The sequence below is a fragment of the Panthera tigris genome, chromosome B2 (assembly GCF_018350195.1).
Source record: "Panthera tigris isolate Pti1 chromosome B2, P.tigris_Pti1_mat1.1, whole genome shotgun sequence".
In the NCBI taxonomy this organism is placed as follows: domain Eukaryota; kingdom Metazoa; phylum Chordata; class Mammalia; order Carnivora; family Felidae; genus Panthera; species Panthera tigris.
Window position 1 is genome coordinate 15,105,964 of NC_056664.1, and position 17,895 is coordinate 15,123,858.

The 17,895-nt window shown below is 48.4% G+C and overlaps 1 protein-coding gene across 1 annotated transcript in view; it reads left to right on the plus strand.

Moving 5' to 3' along the window:
- The first annotated feature begins 15,178 nt into the window (after nucleotides 1-15,178).
- RANBP9 (RAN binding protein 9) overlaps nucleotides 15,179-17,895 on the plus strand; it is a 90,309-nt gene continuing 87,592 nt past the window's right edge. Inside the window, exon 1 of the mRNA XM_042985695.1 lies at nucleotides 15,179-15,846. Coding sequence (XP_042841629.1) covers nucleotides 15,270-15,846 — 577 coding nt within the window. The 5' untranslated portion in view covers nucleotides 15,179-15,269. The remainder of the gene's footprint in view (nucleotides 15,847-17,895) is intronic.

A 17,895-nucleotide genomic window follows, 5' to 3' on the forward strand; every position in this document is an offset into this window, starting at 1 on the left:
AGCGGTGCAGGTGTGTGTATCCGATTGCTTTCTAGAACGAGACTCAAATGTTCCGCTTAGGAAAAGAAAAACACACCTAATTTTAAGTTCGGTGGGAAAACCCTCTACCAGTGGCCAGAGCCACGGCATCTGAAAATAGCATCTCTGTTGGGGCGCCTGGGTGGCGCAGTCGGTTAAGCGTCCGACTTCAGCCAGGTCACGATCTCGCGGTCCGTGAGTTCGAGCCCCGCGTCAGGCTCTGGGCTGATGGCTCGGAGCCTGGAGCCTGTTTCCGATTCTGTCTCCCTCTCTCTCTGCCCCTCCCCCGTTCATGCTCTGTCTCTCTCTGTCCCAAAAATAAATAAAAAACGTTGAAAAAAAAAAAATAGCATCTCTGTCTCCTCCGAGGTGTCTCTTGTCCCTTGTTTTTGCCAAGAAGAAAGAGCGCTGTTTACGTGTCACCTCACCCTCTTCACGTGCCCCCAGCTGGGGATCCTCTTCACCAGGCTCACATGTTGCTCTGGCAGCCTGCACGCATTCTTTCGTGCTTCCACCCCTTAAAGGAGCCGTGTCCAGCCGAGCGGATCTGGGACTGTCACCCCAGCGGCGGCGGTGAGGGGCATACCGCGTGTTGGGATCGCATGAGCTTCCGCTTTGGGGCTGTGTCGCCTAGCTGGACCTTAGATCAGGGCGATTAGCGAAGGCCTGATGATACCACCCCACGGTGCACACCCCAAAGCCAGCCACTGTGGTATCTTTCATTGTGAACCCCAGCACGCAAAAAATAAAAAATAAATAAAAACCCACAAATAGATAACAGTCATACCCACAAGGACTCTTGGAAGGGGTAGTGGTCAGAAGGTCAAGATTTGCCAGGTCTGATGCTTTTTAGTGACTTTGGTCAAGCTAGTGAACCTTCTGTGATGATGACTAACATCTACTCCCTCCCTAGTAAAACCTCCCTTACTAGGGGTTTCATTATCGGACAGACCCTCTGAGTTATTTGATAAATAAGCTTGAAATTTCAGTCACCTGTAGCTGCATCCACTGAGTAGCTCCAAAGGATCTACAAGAAATAACCCCCTTAAACACCGGGGCCGTGACACAAAAGACTGAGGGTACACGTCCCCCTCGGAAATTGAGCTTACTGCTTTCTTTTGCAGCCGAGGAAGCTGCCTTTCTTAACTCAGACTCTGTATCAGAAGAACATCTCACCCTTTGCTCCCTCTCTTCAACTGGTTCGTGAATATAACTGGGCATCCGCATTCAGGGAGACTCCTCTAAACTGTGGGGCTTGTGTTACGTACAGGATCCAGAAAAACGGGGGTATAAATAAAGCAATGCCTCAGCTTTCATATGAATGTCACTGGCCATCCATTTGGAGTCAGGGAGATACAATGCACATGGCTTCTGGGGCCCGCGTATTCTGGAGAATTGTGGTTACTGTATGCGCTAAGGTATAATTCAGTCCATATTTATTGAACGTTTCAATGCTGAGTGTGCCTTCTACTCAAGACACCGAACTAAACAAGAGGATAAGAGATGAACCACCTAGTGGCTGCTTTTCGAGGTAAGTTCCCATCTGTCCCTTTCCAGCCTGGTTTCTTTCTTTTTTTTTTTTTTTTAATTTTCGTAATGTCGATTTGTTAGAGAAAAAGAGACAGACACAGAGCTAGCAGGGAAGGAGCAGAGAGAGAGGGAGACACAGAATCGGAAGCAGGCTCCAGGCTTTGAACTGCCAGCACAGAGCCCGATGTGGGGCTTGAACCCACAAACCGCGAGATCATGACTTGAGCCGAAGTCGGACACTCAACCGACTGAGCCACCCAGGCGCCCCTCCAGCCTGATTTCATGTGCCTACACAGAGTGGCTGCTTTCAATCAGTCACCAAGCATGTGGTAGGCACAGTGAAGTACATCTTTAAGGAAATCACTCTCTAGTTCGGGAGAAAAGACACGTGTACATAAAAGAATTAGCGATCAATACGAGGTCATATAGAATCAAGCGTTAGAATGTGGTGACAAAGACGTGAGAATGGGTTGGAATTTTAAAAGGGGATAAAATGGCTGGAATCCAGTTAGTGAGGGTCTCTGTGGAAGAAGGAAGCTTGGGAGTTGGCCCTCGAGTGAAGAATTGAACTAATGCAAAGGACAGAAAAGTGAGCCTTGCAGACTGGAAAACAGATGAGCTTGAACAAAGCACAGAAGTAGAATGAGAGAGCTGTGCCTGCTTGTTTCTCTTTGTCCTTCCTTTATAGTTTCTTGCTGCCGCTTCGCCCATTAGAGCTCCTTCCACTCCAGCTAATAGGCTGCAAATTTATAGAAGAGCCGCTTGGTTTTTATGCCATCTGTTCAGGGAATGTTGTGTACCTACTCTCCCAACTTTGGAAGGAGGGGAGGATGAATTGCATTTCACGAGGAAAAAAATGGAATCATGAAAGAGAAATGTGCTCTTTTCCTTCCTTTCCCTTCCCTTTCATCCCAAATGATTCAGACCTGAAGCGTTGGATGGGGCTGGACACCCATGGTGCGGGGAGAGAGGGTTAGCTGTGGTGTGTCAGATCTTAAGCAAGGTGAAGAGGGCCACCATGCAAAGGGGAGGTAGGGCCTCTGAGGGTGAGAGGGCATCCACATACAGGGTGGCTCCACGTGTGTGTCAGGGTGTGAGCACGATGACAGAGGCATCCTCACGTGAGGGCAGCCGGACACAGGATATCGGAGCCCGAGTAGAGAGGAAAGCATCTGTAATGGAGAAGGAGTGGCAGAAGAGGTAAGGAATGGATCAAATAAATACATAGAGGTTTCTCACCGTCGGGAAAAGAGAGTTACAAATACGGAAAGGAAGAAAACGAAAATGAACGGTGTGATGTTACATTGGAAGTGGATGAAATAGTATGAAGCATGGTTTGCAAGACAGAACAGGTAGATGGATACACTGGATGGATGGATGGATAGAGAGGTAGATAGAAATATAAACAAAGACATACATATGCATATACGTACTGTGGCAGACGGACTACAAGATAGCCCCCTTGCCTCTATCACTTAATAAGGTGATCGGAGTAGCAAGCTCTTAAGATAATCCCCAGTGATCCACACTTCCTGGTATTCATGCCTTTGTGTAGTTGCCTCCCCTTAAGTGTGGCAGGACCTATGACCTGCTTCTAACCAATTCAATACGGCAAATAGGATGTTGTTTCTGTGCTTATGTTACGTAAGATTGTAATGCCCGTCTTGCTTGGAGCCTCTCTCTCCCTTGCTGGCTTTGATGAGGCAAGCTGCTGTGTTTTCAGTGGTTCTGTAGAGAAGCCCACAGGGCAAGGAACTGAGGGCAACCTCCAGCCAACAGCCACTGAGAAACTGAGGCTCTCTGCCACCACATGAGCTGAGAAGGGGGTCCTTCCCCAACCGAGCCTGCAGATAAGATCACAACCCCAAACAGACATTTTGTGACACCCTAAAGCAAAGGAGCCGGCTAATCCATGCCAGGATTCCTGACCTCAGAAACTGTGAGATAATAACTGGGTGTGGGTGTAAGTTGCTAAGTTTGTGAAATTTGTTATGCGGCAATAGATAACTCGTTACGTGTAGTGCATGTACCTTAGCTTTCACTGAGAAGGCTTAAGGACAACAACACCCCAATAGCAATACATATACCTAGTGCCCAGATTTTCTTCCAATGTCATTTCCAACTACAAGGAACCATGGCTTCTTGGAGAAATGGCTCATTCCAAGGCTAAAGTGTGGAAGGTACAAGAGGAGTCTGGAGCATCATCTTGTGCCGGAGAGTAAGAAAATGCTCAAAGAATGACAGAGATGTGTCAAAAGGACCCACTAGCCAAACCACGGGTACTTTGAGCATCAAAATAAATGATAATAGTGGTGATTTATGAACCGACTGAATAAATAGGAAGTCATGTGTTGACAGATACATAAATAACTTTGTGAATTAAAAGTTTGATAAGGAATGAGACATTTAGTTCATTTCTTTTTTCTTTTTTTTTTTATTGCTGAGTGATGTTCCATGGTATGGATATACTACCTTTGATTTATCTGTTCATCCGTTGATGGGCATCTGGGTTGTTTCTACCTTCTGGCTATATTATGCATAATGCTGCTATGCATATCTGTGTACAGACTTTTGTGTGGACATGTTTTCATTCCTCTTGGGTGTATACATAGCAGTAGAATCGCTGGGTCGTATGGTAACTCTATGCGTAACTAACCTTTTGGGGAACCACCATACTGTTTTTCACAGGGGCCGCCCCATTTTACATTCCCGCCAGCAGGGTGTGAGGGTTCTGACTTCTCCACGTTCTTGCCAACACTGGCTGTTAGTACATGTAATCCGGGCATCGTAATCAAACTGTGAAAAACTTCCTTCTGAGAATGAAAACCACGAGGTGCTCGTAAAGGCCTGGAGTCGAAGATTTTGAAACCAGCCCGTGTGTAGCACCGGGAAGTATTTAAGGAGAACACACTGGATGTGGGGCATTATAACAGGAAGTGGGCTCTTTGAAGGGGTTTCTCCTGCTTGTGTTAAGTAAATGGGGCACCTGTGACTCAGATTTCCCTGGCAAGCCGGGAAGTGTATCAGGCTCTTTAGATCTGGTTCTACAGGCAGGGTAGCGTGACTGAAAAAACTAATGTCCCCAATCACCGATGGTAGGTAGGTGGAGGCAAATCACAACACTTTTTGGCTTCTCAGTGAACCAGGCAGATGGGAGACGGCAGAGCACATCCAGGACATCTGTAATTGGCCCCGAATGTCCGGCTCTGAGCTCAGGGTTGCCTTTAGGCCACTAACTGGTGACCCACTAACCAGATCTGACCCGCAGAGAGATGTTTTGCCTGGCCCACGTACTGTTTCAAACATTACGATTCTAATTTCTTCACACTCTCCATCTGTGACAGTCCCCACGGCTCCGTATGGTTTTAAACCTAACCTGGGTGACTCTTCTACATGATCCGTCTGGCTCCTGGAGGATGTGCACGTCCTGTTTAGATGGTGCCTGAGTCATATGGCTAAAGCCTGGGTAAGTCATTGAGTAAAATATCACTGCCGTCATCACAAAGCAAACAGTCACGTCTCTACAGTGCATCATCAACAAGAAGTAGTTATTAAGCAGAAAATTGTGCAACACGCGACATAGAGAACAAAAAATAGATGTGACCTGTGTCTACTAGGACCTTACAGACTAAAATAAACCACTCGGACACAGACGGACATTCATGTGGCCCACAGAGAGTGGAAAAAGGCATGCAGGCCACGAAAATAAACACGGCGTGAGGTCAGCACTGAGCGTGGCAGCACAAACTCACAACTGTGCGGTTGCTCCCACAGGCACCCTAAAAACAGATTTCTCTACAAAACACACTCTTCCTAGATTATTCCTACTAAAAGTTGAAAGTGTTTGCTGATGAGGTCTTCCTCATAGGATTTGCAAGACGTGAATTTCCAGCCTTTCGGGAATGCAAACATGCTTGTTTGTTTGCTTTCTTTCAGCGAGTTCTCTTATGGCAGGTGTATTCGTTGCAATGGTCACCCGTGGGGCGCCTGGGAGACTCAGCCGGTGAAGTGTCTGACTCTTGATTTTGGCCCAGGTCATGATCTCACGGTCCGTGAGTTCGAGTCCCGTGTCGAGCTCTGCACTGACAGTGCAGAGCCTGCTTGGGATTCTCTCCTTCCCTCTCTCTCTCTGCCCCTTCCCTACTCATGCATGCTCTCTCTCTCTCTCTCTCTCTCTCTCTCAATAAATAAATAAACATTAAAAAAATGTGGGGTGCCTGGGTGGCTCAGTAGGTTAAGTGTCTGACAGTAGGTTAAGTGGCTCAGTAGGTTAAGTAGGTTAACCTCAGTAGGTTAAGTGTCTAACGATGTCACGGTTCATGGGTTCGAGCCCCATGTCAGGCTCTGTGCTGACAGCTCGGAGCCTGGAGCCTGCTTCCGATTCTGTGTCTTCCTCTCTCTCTCTGTCCCTCCCTGGCTCATGCTCTGTCTCTCTCTTTCAAAAATAAAATAAACATTAAAAAATAAAAGAAATGATCAGTCGTGTGATTAGAAATGTAGTTTGGAGCAGAGCACACACATCCCTAAATGCGATTACTACCTTGACCAGTATCCGTCACCAGCCGGCTCACCCGTCTCAGGCTGCTGGGAGCACTAGCTGCCAGTGGTTTACACTACATCCTTCTCCAGAGAACTGCCCTTGCCTGAAGGGAGTCCGTAGCCCAGAGATGCCAGGATGTTATGCTCCCCCAGGGAGGGAGGTGGTCAGCTAATGAGGGCTGAATACAAGTTATAAAAGTCCTGGACTCTTGCCCGAGATGGGGCAATCCTACAGCATCGCACACACAGTTCAGAGCTCCCTGTGGGGTCAGGCAGAAGCCAGACTTTGCTGAACACTCATCTTTGCCTGGCTTCTTCCCCTGCCCTCTCCTGCTCCCCTTATTCTCTTACAGATGTCACTTGAGAGCGCTGTCTCAAAAACCACGTGCACTGGAAATCCCATCTCAACGAACAAAGGAAAAAGAGACTAACATAAGAATAGACTCTTAGATATAAAGAACAGACTGGTGGTTACCAGAGGGGAGGTGGGGGGACCATCGGTGAAATAAAGGGGATTAAGAATACACTTATCATGGGGCGCCTGGGTGGCTCGGTCGGTTGGGCATCTGACTTCAGCTCAGGTCATGATCCCACAGTTCGTGAGTTCGAGCCCCACATCGGGCTCTGTGCTGACGGCTCAGAGCCTGGAGCCTGCTTCGGATTCTGTGTCTCCCTCTCTCTCTGCCCCTCCCCTGCTCGCTCTCTGTCTCTCAACAATGCATAAATGTTAAAAAAAAAAAAATTAAAAAAAAAGAATACACTTATCATGATGAGCAGTGAGTAATATATAGAATCGTTGAATCACTACATTGCACATACACCTGAACTAATAGAACACTGTACGTTAATTATACTGGGATTAAAAAAATAAATAAAAAACAAAGAAACCCCATCTCGGGTTCAGCTTCTAGGAAACATGAAATAGGACAACTGACCTGTCCTACAAAGTTATCCTTATGGGGTCAGATTTTTCAAGAGTCGTTAAAGCATGACACACATGACGTTAGGCATCTCATGGTTAAAAAGTAACAGCTCTGAGCTGGGGCAGCCAAGGTGACCCTCTAATAGTGTCCTTAAGGCAGTTTTACGGCATTTATGCTTCTGACCCATGGAAGAGCCATTTCAGTTCATACCCCAGTCATAAAATTACTTTTCCATCAAACCAAAGTGCTTATAACCCCTTCCTTTACTGGAACTCAGAACCCGGAGAGAGAGGAGAGAGACAGAGAGAGAGAGAAATGAGGCTAAGCTATAAAATTATGAAGACAAGTAGTGAGCTTAGATTTGCCTTCTGGAGATAGACAATTAACATGACACGTGAGCTCTGGATCGTATGGCAAAGTACATTCCAGTAAAAAGCACTGCAATTTTGATGGGGGAAATGTGTTCATGGATCACTCTGGCTTCCACAGCACCCGGTATACTTAATCTTCTTAATGACTTCGTACAACTTTTCCCCCCAGAACCTAATAAGTTTGAAGTATATGTGTGCGTGAGTTTCCTAGGCTGCCGTAACAAATGACTACAAACTTGGCGTCTTAAAGCAAAAGAAGTTTATGGGGCGCCTGGGTGTCTCAGTTGGTTAAGTGTCTGACTCTTGATCTCGGCTCAGGTCAGGATCTCACAGTTCGTGAGTTCAAGTCCCGCGTGGGGCTCTACGGGGGCAGCACGGAGCCTGCTTGGGGTTCTCTCTCCCTCTCTCTCTGCCCCTCCCCTATTTGTGCTGTCTCTCTCTCTCTGTCTCGCAGAATAAATAAAAATTAAAAAAAAAAAAAAACAATCCAGAGTTTATTCTCTTATAGTTCTGGAGGCCAGAAGTCCAGAGATCAAGGCACGGACAGGGCTGTACTCTGTCCATCTCTGTAAGGGAAGATCCAGGCTTTGCCTGGTGGATGTTGGCGTTCCCTTTCCCCTCCTCCGTCTTCACATGGCCTTCTGACTGTGTGCGTCTTCTCCTCATGGGTCTGTCTGAAATCTCCCTCTGCCTCTCTCACAAGGACATTTGCCATTGGATTTAGGGCCCTCCATAATAATCCAGGCATTACTTCATTACCTCCTTAATCATATCGGCAAAGAGCCTCTTTCCAAATAAGGTCAGGTTCACAGGTTCACAGATGGACATCTTTCGGGGTGCTATGTTGGGGTCAACTACAGTGTGTGTGTATGTGTGTGCACAGCCGCACCAAGATAGAGAGGGCCGTGCACCGTTGAGGAATCCAACCAGGGCAGCACTTACGCACCGTACTCAACTCTGAACGCCCACAGTCTCGCCTCTTTAGAGGCAGCCCGGAAGACTCTTGACGAAATCCAGGTTCATAATTTTGCCCGAGCACAGATTGCATCACATGTGCGATGAGGTGAGAGCACTACATGGAAATAGGAACCTGGTCATTGAGTAGTCACCCAACACCCACATGCTAGTGCAGCTTTTCTGTGCTCTAACCATGTCGATGATTCTCATTATGCTTAGTGTGTTTTGTAGGGTGGCATGCTATGCTACGGTGGGATTTGGAGTGTAAGGATTTAGAAAGGTCTTTGATCTTTTAAGAATGCTGAAGGTCATGGTGCGCCTGGGTGGTTCAGTCGGTGAGGCGTCTGACTTCGGCTCAGGTCATGATCTCACAGTTTGTGGGTTCGAGCCCCGCGTCGGGCTCTGTGTTGACAGCTAGTAGCCTGGAGCCTGCTTCGGATTCTGCGTCTCCCTCTCTCTGCCCCTCCCCTGCTCACACTCTGTTTCTCTGTCTCTCTCTCTCTCAAAAAAACAAACAAACAAAAAAAACCCCCCAAAAACAAAAAACCAAGCATTTAAAAAAATGCTGAAGATCAATTGTCTATGGGAAATTTTCGGATAGTGGCACAAAGCACATGTCAGGGGCTGAGACAGTTGGTGACAGCAGGAGACAGGCCAGTAATTCCCAGCTAAGGCCACTCCTTTAAATAACTGCTATCTGTTTATATAAGTTAAATATTTGTAAAGTAAACTGATTTCAGCTGAGGCAGAAAACTACTAAAGAAGTATTTGAAACCGTTTATGCTGCTTCTTAAAATACAGATGTTCTATAAAATATTTTAAAAAACGAAAAAGGAAAAAGGGGGCTCCTGGTTGGCTCAGTTGGTAGAGCGTGCGACTCTTGATCTCAGGGTTGTAAGCTCGAGCCCCACAATGGGTGTAGAGATTACTTAAAAATAAAACCCTTAGGGGTGCCTGGGTGGCTCGGTAGGTTGAGTGTCTGACTTTGGCTCAGGCCATGATCTCATGGTTCCTGAGTTCGAGCCCCACACTGGGTCTCTGCCATCAGCCTGTCAGTGCAGAGCTTACTTCGGATCCTCTGTCTCCCCCTGTCTCTCTGCCCCTCCCCTGCTTGTGCTGTCTCTCTCTCTCTCAAAAAATAAATACAACATTAAAAAAAAATCTTTTGAGAAAATACAGATGTTCTGACATCTTTGAAATATTATGATTTTAAAAAGCCTCACATATTGCCTGGCATATTTTTCCTTGCATATCATTAAAGGCACTTCAGGAAAACAAACAAAAAAGTTTAAGAAATTAATTACTGAGCATAAAGTGATATGCAGCCGTGATGAAGGAAACAGTGAATTGCAAAATAAATTGCCTCACTAAATTACTTTCTTCTTGTATTTAGATTGCAAATTACACCTTGCACCTTCTTTGAGGGCCGTTACAATAAAAAAAAATGTGCATTAATTATGTCTGTGTGGTAACCTAGGTACAAAGAAACTTGGATCGAAGAATTAATTCATTTTACTGACAACAATGGGTTGGCTGGAGAATTACTTTTCCTGGGATATTAGAAAAATAGCCATAGTGCTTTCCGTCTCTATTACAGCACTTTTCCTACTCAACCTGAAAAATTGGTTATGTAAAAGCAATGTTCTTTCGCACACAACGACAAACTCCTCGAAGTCAAGGACTTTAAGATTTCTCCCCCACACCTCCCCTCTCCTTTGCTAGAAATGCCCATGTGCTGCTTAGCGCTGTGTATTGTATGTAATAGATACCCAATAAATGATGGCTGCAATGCAGCCCATATCCCAGGAAGATAGGGGGCTAACCCACAGTTGTAGGCAAGTTATAGACCTCAGGGATGTTTGGCACTTTGGGGAACTATCTACCATTGCCCTTTGAGGACCCATCTTTCTTTCTTTCTTTCTTTCTTTCTTTCTTTCTTTCTTTCTTTCTTTCCTTTTTCTCGCCTATTTTTTCTGTTTTTGTCTTTTGTCTTCCTTTCACCTGTCTCTTCCCTCCTAACTATTTGCCAAACTCCAGATGTTGAGATTTAAACCCCCAATGTGATGGAATTTGGAGGTGGGGCATTTGGGACATCATTATGTCACGAGGGTGGAGCCCACGTGAATGGGACCGGGTGCCCTTATAAAAAAGATCCCAGAGCACTCCCTAGCCCTTTCGGCCAGGTGAGGACGCACAGAGAAGATAGCCGTCTATGAACCAGGAAGAGGACCGTGGCCAGACACTAAATCTTCCGGTGCTTTGATCTTGGACTTCCCCGTGTCCAGAACTGTGATCAGTAGACGTTGGGTTAGTTTATAGGCCACCTGGTCTGTGGTATTTTATTCTAGGAGCCCAAACGGACCAAACCAGCATGCCTTGGGCTGCCCGCATGATCTAGCATCCAATAGGCTTTTCCTAGGCTCACAGGTGCATTGTCTGGACCTCAGGGAAATTCTGGGCAGGCTTCTCATTTTATGATTCCATCAAGAACCTGATCGCCCCTACTCAATAGCACTGAGGGAGACGGTGCAGAGGAAGCAAGTTCCAGATCAGAGCTTTACAGCAAGTTTTGCTCCCTGCTGATACGCCACCTTGCATGTGCTTTTGTGGCACTACCAGGAAACAGAGGGGACGCAGAAATCAACACGGAGGGAAGAGATGCGAGTTTTGACAAAGGAAGGAGGAGCTCCGGGAGACTAGAAAAAGCAGAAGGAAAAATTAAGAGGGAACTCAGATTGATAATAGATTAACTTCTTAGCCCAGCTTCTCTAAGCCAAAATTGCAATTTTTGTTCAAATCCTTCTAGAACCGATTAATAAAACATGTAGTTTCCTCTACATTTAATAACTTTTGGGTTTTCACATTTGTGTTATTAATGAACACTGAATTGTAACTGTTCTAGTCACGCATGAATATGAAATGGTGCATTTGTGTTATTCCAAGTGATTTTGCGGACCCTTTTCACCCCGAACCCTCAGCCGCAGGAATCCTACCTCTGGGTTTGCGATCATAGCCAGCACCCCCTTCCTGGCCTGGCCAAGACAGCACACAAATCCTCCTCATATTAGGTTTTGTCTACCTCGCCTTGGACTCTGAAGTCTCTGTTCATCCCCTAGAATCATCCCCTCCCCTTGAATGCGGGCTGCACCTAGTGACCTAGAGTGACTTATGTACTTAGCGACTTACTTTGAAAAAATAGATCATGGCGAAAATGATGGGATGGAACTTCTGTGATTAGGTAGGTTACAAAAGACTGACTTCTGTCTCGCTGCTATCTGCTTTCTTGGCTTGCACACTTTGATGACACAAGCTGTTTTATTGGAGAGGCCCATGGGCCAAGTTACTGAGGGCCACTTCTGGCCAATAGCCAGCAGGGAACTGAGGCTCTTTAGTCCAATGGCCTCAAGGAACTGAATCCTGCCATCAACCAGGTGGGTGAGCTTAGGAGTAGAACCTTTCCCAGTCAAGCCTTAGGATGAGGGTCGCCCAGCTGACACCTTGACTGCCCCTGAGAGACTCTCACGCAGAGGACTCTGTTAAGTTGGGCCAGATTCCTGACCCACTGAAACTATGTTATATGTTGTTACTTTAAGCCGCTAACTTTGTGGGTAATTTGCCAAGCAGCAGTAGATAACCAGTACAGACCCTGAAGCCATACTCTGGATCTCGGCATACTTGGCCGTCACATTTTCCAATACTTAGAAGGATACTGTCATGGATATTTCCTGAAACTGGCTGGCCAGTGTCTGACCCTCTTTTCTAGTACTGGGAAATCCTCAACTCTGGGCATCAGTGGCCCTTTTTCCACTAGGGCAGTGTGTTCTAACGTTTTTCATGTCATGCCAGGCATAGAACATGAATACGAGAGGCGCCTGGGTGGCTCAGGCGGTTGAGCGTCCGACTTTGGCTCAGGTCACGATCTCACAGCTCGTGAGTTCGAGCACCGTGACAGCTCAGAGCCTAGAGCCTGCTTCCGATTCTGCGTCTCCCTCTCTCCATCCCTTGCTTGCTCACACTCTGTCTCTGTCTCAAAAATAAACATTTAAACAATTTTTTAAAAAAGAAAATGAATATGAGGTGTACTCTATGAACGCATGAGGCTGCTCAAGGCCAGGAAAGACCACCAGCTCTGTGGGCTCCAGGCGTTCAAGGGCTACCCTCTATAACCCACCCATAGAATAAGCTGGGAATCTCTGCTCACAGGGAGCCCCTGGCATGATCATGCCACCTAGGCTTTGCCAACTTTGAAATTTGAGTGAATGATGAGAAGATTGGAGGTCAGAGAGATGAGAGTCCAGGCAGTGGAGGTGGCATCTGATTGATGGTGGCTGCTGTGACCAGTGGTGGGGCCCTGGCCTGACTACCTTTGGCCTTTGTTTTCAGGCTTGTGTCAATTCTGAGAACCATCCGATATCTTTCCAGTAAATTCTTTCTGCTTAAGAGAGCCGAACTGGCTCCTACTGTTTGCAACCAAGAACGTCAGCACATAGATACATATCAGTATTATTGCAATACATGGCAAAGGCTGAAAACAGGTGCCAGACGTGGTGGACGAGTTCAAGGCTAATGGATTTTTACCACGTATATCTCTATGTACAAGCCGAATGTTTTCATAATTAAAATTTACTTTTAATCATGTATTATAATTACCCATTACAGAAACATCTTGTGATTTTTTTTTTTTTCCTTCAACTCTTTTTGGTAACAATTGGGTCCAGGTATGATTATTGGGTAGTCATTTCCCATGTAGCGCATCATAATCTCTTTTCCAGGTCTTCAAAACCATATTTTTAAGGGGCCATATATTTATTTCACACTATGCCCGTGCAAGAGGCCTGGAGGGAGGTCTGAAATTGGGCCCAATATCCACTGACTAAATCAAGAGAAAGGAGTGTCTGTTTCTAATTGGTTGGCCTCCTTCTCCTGGCAATTCCGCTGCCCAGCGGGATACATTAAAAAAAAAAAAAAAATTCAAACCAACGTGCTAAACACGCTCCTGCAGTCCTACTTCTACTGAGTGGCTTGGAGCGCATTTATTCTACCTTGATTAGCCAACATTTAAATAGAGTGTGGCTTACATTGGACTCGTTGCTGTAATGTAAATGAAAGTTTTAGAACAATTTAAATACAATGACATCCTGTAATTTAAAGTGCATTGGCTTGGAAAAAGTCATCAAACAATAGGTTACAATGATCAGAAATTTTTATTAAAGAACAAGAGGGCATCAAGTTGTCTGGGTAATTGAGGGAGAAATTAGACTTGAATGACTTTATTCGTTCTGGCCAGACATTAGGGGCCTTCAATTAAATCACCATTTACCTACCCTCTTCAAGACAAAATAAATACTTCTCTATTCAGCAAACTATTCGTTCCTTGCATATTTGGACAAACAATTACCACCACAATATCTTTGCAAGCAAACAAAATACCAGAATTTACATCATGTCGTTTACACGTGTTGAGATCGATTTTGCCAGCTGAGGAAAGGATAACCCAAACAAAGGGAAGCGAGGAAAACAAAATAGTAATGCTAGGATGGGTCAGAGAGCAACACTTGGCAAGTTGTGCCAAATTAGTCGACCAAGCAAAGCACTCTATTGGGAATTGCAAAGTAGGAAGTCCTAGTTTTGACTCTGCTGACCTCGGTGAATATTTCCTTGTTTTAAAAATGTGCATAATTCTTTGCTACCTAACCAAGAGGCCTGTTAGGAAAATTAACGAGTCTATAAAATGTTTTGACGTCTCTAGAAGCCCTTTCTAAACCCACACTATAATCTTGTATTCATATAGTTCGTGTTCCTGCTCTTTGAAGATATGCCAGTCTTTATTAGTATTCCTGTGCCCCCTTCTACGACTCCAAGTTCACTTTAAGTCCTCATAAAATTAATTAATCAAATGACCACTATTTTAAAGTGGGAGACTTTGCCTTCAGAAATGGTTTCCAGTCCCCACATGCTAAACGCTGAGGTATTAAGTCCCGTGCAGAATAAAGAGCAAGTAGGTTCACGGAGAGGGAGGCGGCGGACAGGGTACCTCGCCCCGTCCGGGGCAAGCTCGGCCGGCAGAGCCCGGGCAGCCCGTGGGCAGTCTCGGGACCGCTCACCTCGGGGACCCAGCGGGGCCCCCGGAGCCCGAGCCTCTCCGTTCGTCCCGGGAGCCCGCGGGCCGGGCTCGCGGCGGCCCCAGCCGGGCTCGATTACTTTCGCCTGGGCGAGAAGCAGCACCGCCGCTCCAGCGGGAACCCTACGGAGGGGGGGGGGGGGGAGGTGGGGCGACGACAACAAAAAGAAGTAAAGTAGGAGGAGATTCTCCCGGGAGGGCCCGGGCGGAGGGGGGGGGAGGCGGCGGGCTCGTGGGAGGAGGCAGGGACCGGCAGAGGGACCCCGCGCCGGTAGCCCCGCGCCCCGCCGGGGAGAAGCGCTCCGCCGCCCCCGCCGCGCGCCTCGCCGCCCCCCCGCCTCCCACTCCCGCGGCCCGCGCGCCGGGACCCCCGCGAGCCCGCCCCTCGCCGCCCGCGCTCCCCCCGCCCCTCGCGCCTCCGTCCCCGCCCCCTCGCCCAGCGCCGCCCGCGCGCAGCGTCTCGCGCCGGCCCGGCCCGCCCGCCGGGAAACAGCCGCGAGAGCAGCGGCCGCGGCGGTCGCCACCGCGCCTTCTGCGCCCGCGCTCACGCTTCGCCCCCGCCCTCGGCGCCGCGTCCCGGGCCCGCGCCCCGGCCAACGTTCTCTCGGGGCCTCCCCCGGCCCGCCGCCCGCTCCCCCGTCTCCGAGCCCCCCAACCGCCGAGCTCTCCCTCGGCGCGCGGCCCGCCGCCTGCTTCCGGGGCGGGCGGACTGGGCGCCTGGTGCCGGCGGCCGCAGCGACAGCGCCCCCGGGAAGCAGAGGAGGAAGGAGAGAAGAGGTGGAGGTGGCCGCAGGCTGAGTCGCGGCCGGGATGTCCGGGCAGCCGCCGCCGCCACCGCCGCCGCCGCAACAACAACAGCAGCAGCAGCTGCCGCCGCCACCGCCGGCGGCCGTGGCCCCCGTCTCCGGAGTCGTCCTGCCGGCGCCCCCGGCCGTCAGCGCCGGCTCCTCTCCGGCCGGCTCGCCCGGCGGCGGCGCGGGCGGCGGCGGCGGCTTGGGGGCCGCGGCGGCCGCCCTGCTCCTCCACCCGCCGCCGCCGCCGCCGCCCCCCGCCACCGCGGCCCCGCCGCCGCCGCCGCCGCCCCCGCCGCCCGCCTCGGCGGCCGCCCCCGCCAGCGCGCCCCCCGCGCCCCCGGGCCTCGCCGCGGGCCCCGGCCCGGCCGGAGGCGGCCCGGCCGCAGCCCTGGCGGCGGGCAGCAGCGCCGCGGCCCCCTTCCCGCACGGGGACTCGGCCCTGAACGAGCAGGAGAAGGAGCTGCAGCGGCGGCTGAAGCGCCTCTACCCGGCGGTGGACGAGCAGGAGACGCCGCTGCCGCGATCCTGGAGCCCGAAGGACAAGTTCAGCTACATCGGCCTCTCTCAGAACAACCTGCGGGTGCACTACAAAGGTACTGGGCGTGTGTCGTCGTGCGGTGGGAGTGGGGCCGCTGACCCGACGTGTCCTGCCGCCGCCGCAGCCGACTCTCGACCCGCCCCCGACCCCCTCCCGCCCGGGGCCCTCCGAGGTGACTCGCCGCCCGTTCGCGGCTGCGAGGGTGGGACCGGGGTCGCGGGGAACGGGCGAGATTGTCGGGCAAGGCAGGTGAGTAGCATGTCCCTAGGTGTAATGGAGCCGGTGATCCTAGGCCAGGAGTGGGACACCTTGAGGGAATCCAGGATGACAGGACATAACTCGCTTTCCGATTTCCCTTGAAGATAAATCTTAGGGCTTGGGTGGAGGAATCCACGGACCCGGAGTTGGGTTACATTGTTCTCCAAGTGGTGGTGATGGGGTCAGGCGTTCTCTTCTTACGTGGGGGTGGGGGGGGGGGGGGTGGGGGGTGGACAGGCACGATCCCGAGGTATGATTTCTAATTAAGGGAGATCAGGGATATATAGGGGGAGGGGTAATCAGTGGAGGATTTTGTCCAAAATTAGGCCAGAGATTGTCTACGGGGACAAAAGGGCAAGGGCCCCAAGTTTGCCATCAGTGTTTCTTACTCAGAGTAACGGGGAGGGGAAGAGGTGAAGCTCAAAAGTAGGTGTTTTCTTAGGGGAGCAGAAACCTACCACTAGTGATTGGAAATGCCCTATATTTATGTGCTCGTGTTATATGAAGTCTAATTGAAAACGGATATTTAAAAATGTTATATAGCATTTTAAAGAAAACGGCTTTACGTTTTACACCTGCAGTTAAAAAAAAAAAAAAAAAAAAACAACAGCAGCCTTAGGCTTGTCCCCTCCTCCCTCACCTATCTGTTAAAACAAAGCATTAAGTAGATCAGTTTTATATGAAATTATCAATTGCTCTGACAATTCTTGAAACGTAGCAGTCTAAATGAATAGCATGCGTCAAGTTTACTTGTCGGGAGAAAACAAAATCTAACGTATGTCTGTCTGGAAGCAAATCCAGTTTTTAGGCCCCAAACCTGAAGCAAGAGCTTTTACATTTCAAAGCAGCCTCGTTTTGATTGGCTACAAAGGAAGGGGCCTCATCAGATCCTAGTGACAGGGGATATAGAGGGTATAAACAGTTTTTGTGGATAAATTCTTGAAGTACACAGGATTAGAATCGGAGAAGAACCTTGATAAATAAGTTACTGTTTGATCAGAAAGGAGAATGGCGGCAGAAATCTAGCAAATGGTTTGGCTGGAAAGAATCACGCACAAAAATAGGCCTTGTTGCACATTCCTTCTTTTTGTCCATAGATCCACAGAAGTACTTTCCGTTTTAAATATTATGTTCCTTATTCTAAATGGCTGAAAATGACCTTTGCTTTCTTTTTAAGTTAGGACATTTCGTTAATGCTCTGTGAAGGCTATTTAATTTTGCGTTTTAATTCGTGTGAGCTGTGCTGTGCTGTGAAGTGTTTACTTCTGATCTGGCTACCGGAAAGCTTTTTGTTAGACTTGACAAAACTTTATCTTAAATTTATGGTTGATGGTTAATAGTTAGCTTATAAAATCAGAGGCAAGCGATATGGAAAATTATTGAACAAAGAATCCTACCTTTCTTGAGTCCCGCAGTCATTTGTGATTTTAGGCATGTTCCAGGACAGGGCCTCAGTTTCTTCCTCTGAGAGTTGAGTGAGTTGAGCTGGATGGTAAGGAAATTTCCAGCTCCGAATTTCCGTGAGATCTAGGATTTCTGATTAGAGTCTCTTTAGCACTGTAACATGCCTCGATTAGTTTTACTGACTCCTTTTACGTAAAATTGATGATTTGGGTCACAGAAAAGTGCATGCTTGTGTGAAATTGGTTGGAGTTTGGAATATTTATGATACTGCTGTCTCCCATTATTTTTCCTGTTGGCCTCTTATTACTTGTTGTGTAATACTAAGATTCACTTTCTGGAAACTTCACTCTTTTATAAACACAAGGCATTATTTCTGGAAGAACAGATTTTGTTGTTTGTCATCTTTTTTCTTTTCTCTCTCTCTCCCCTTTGTCTCTCCCCT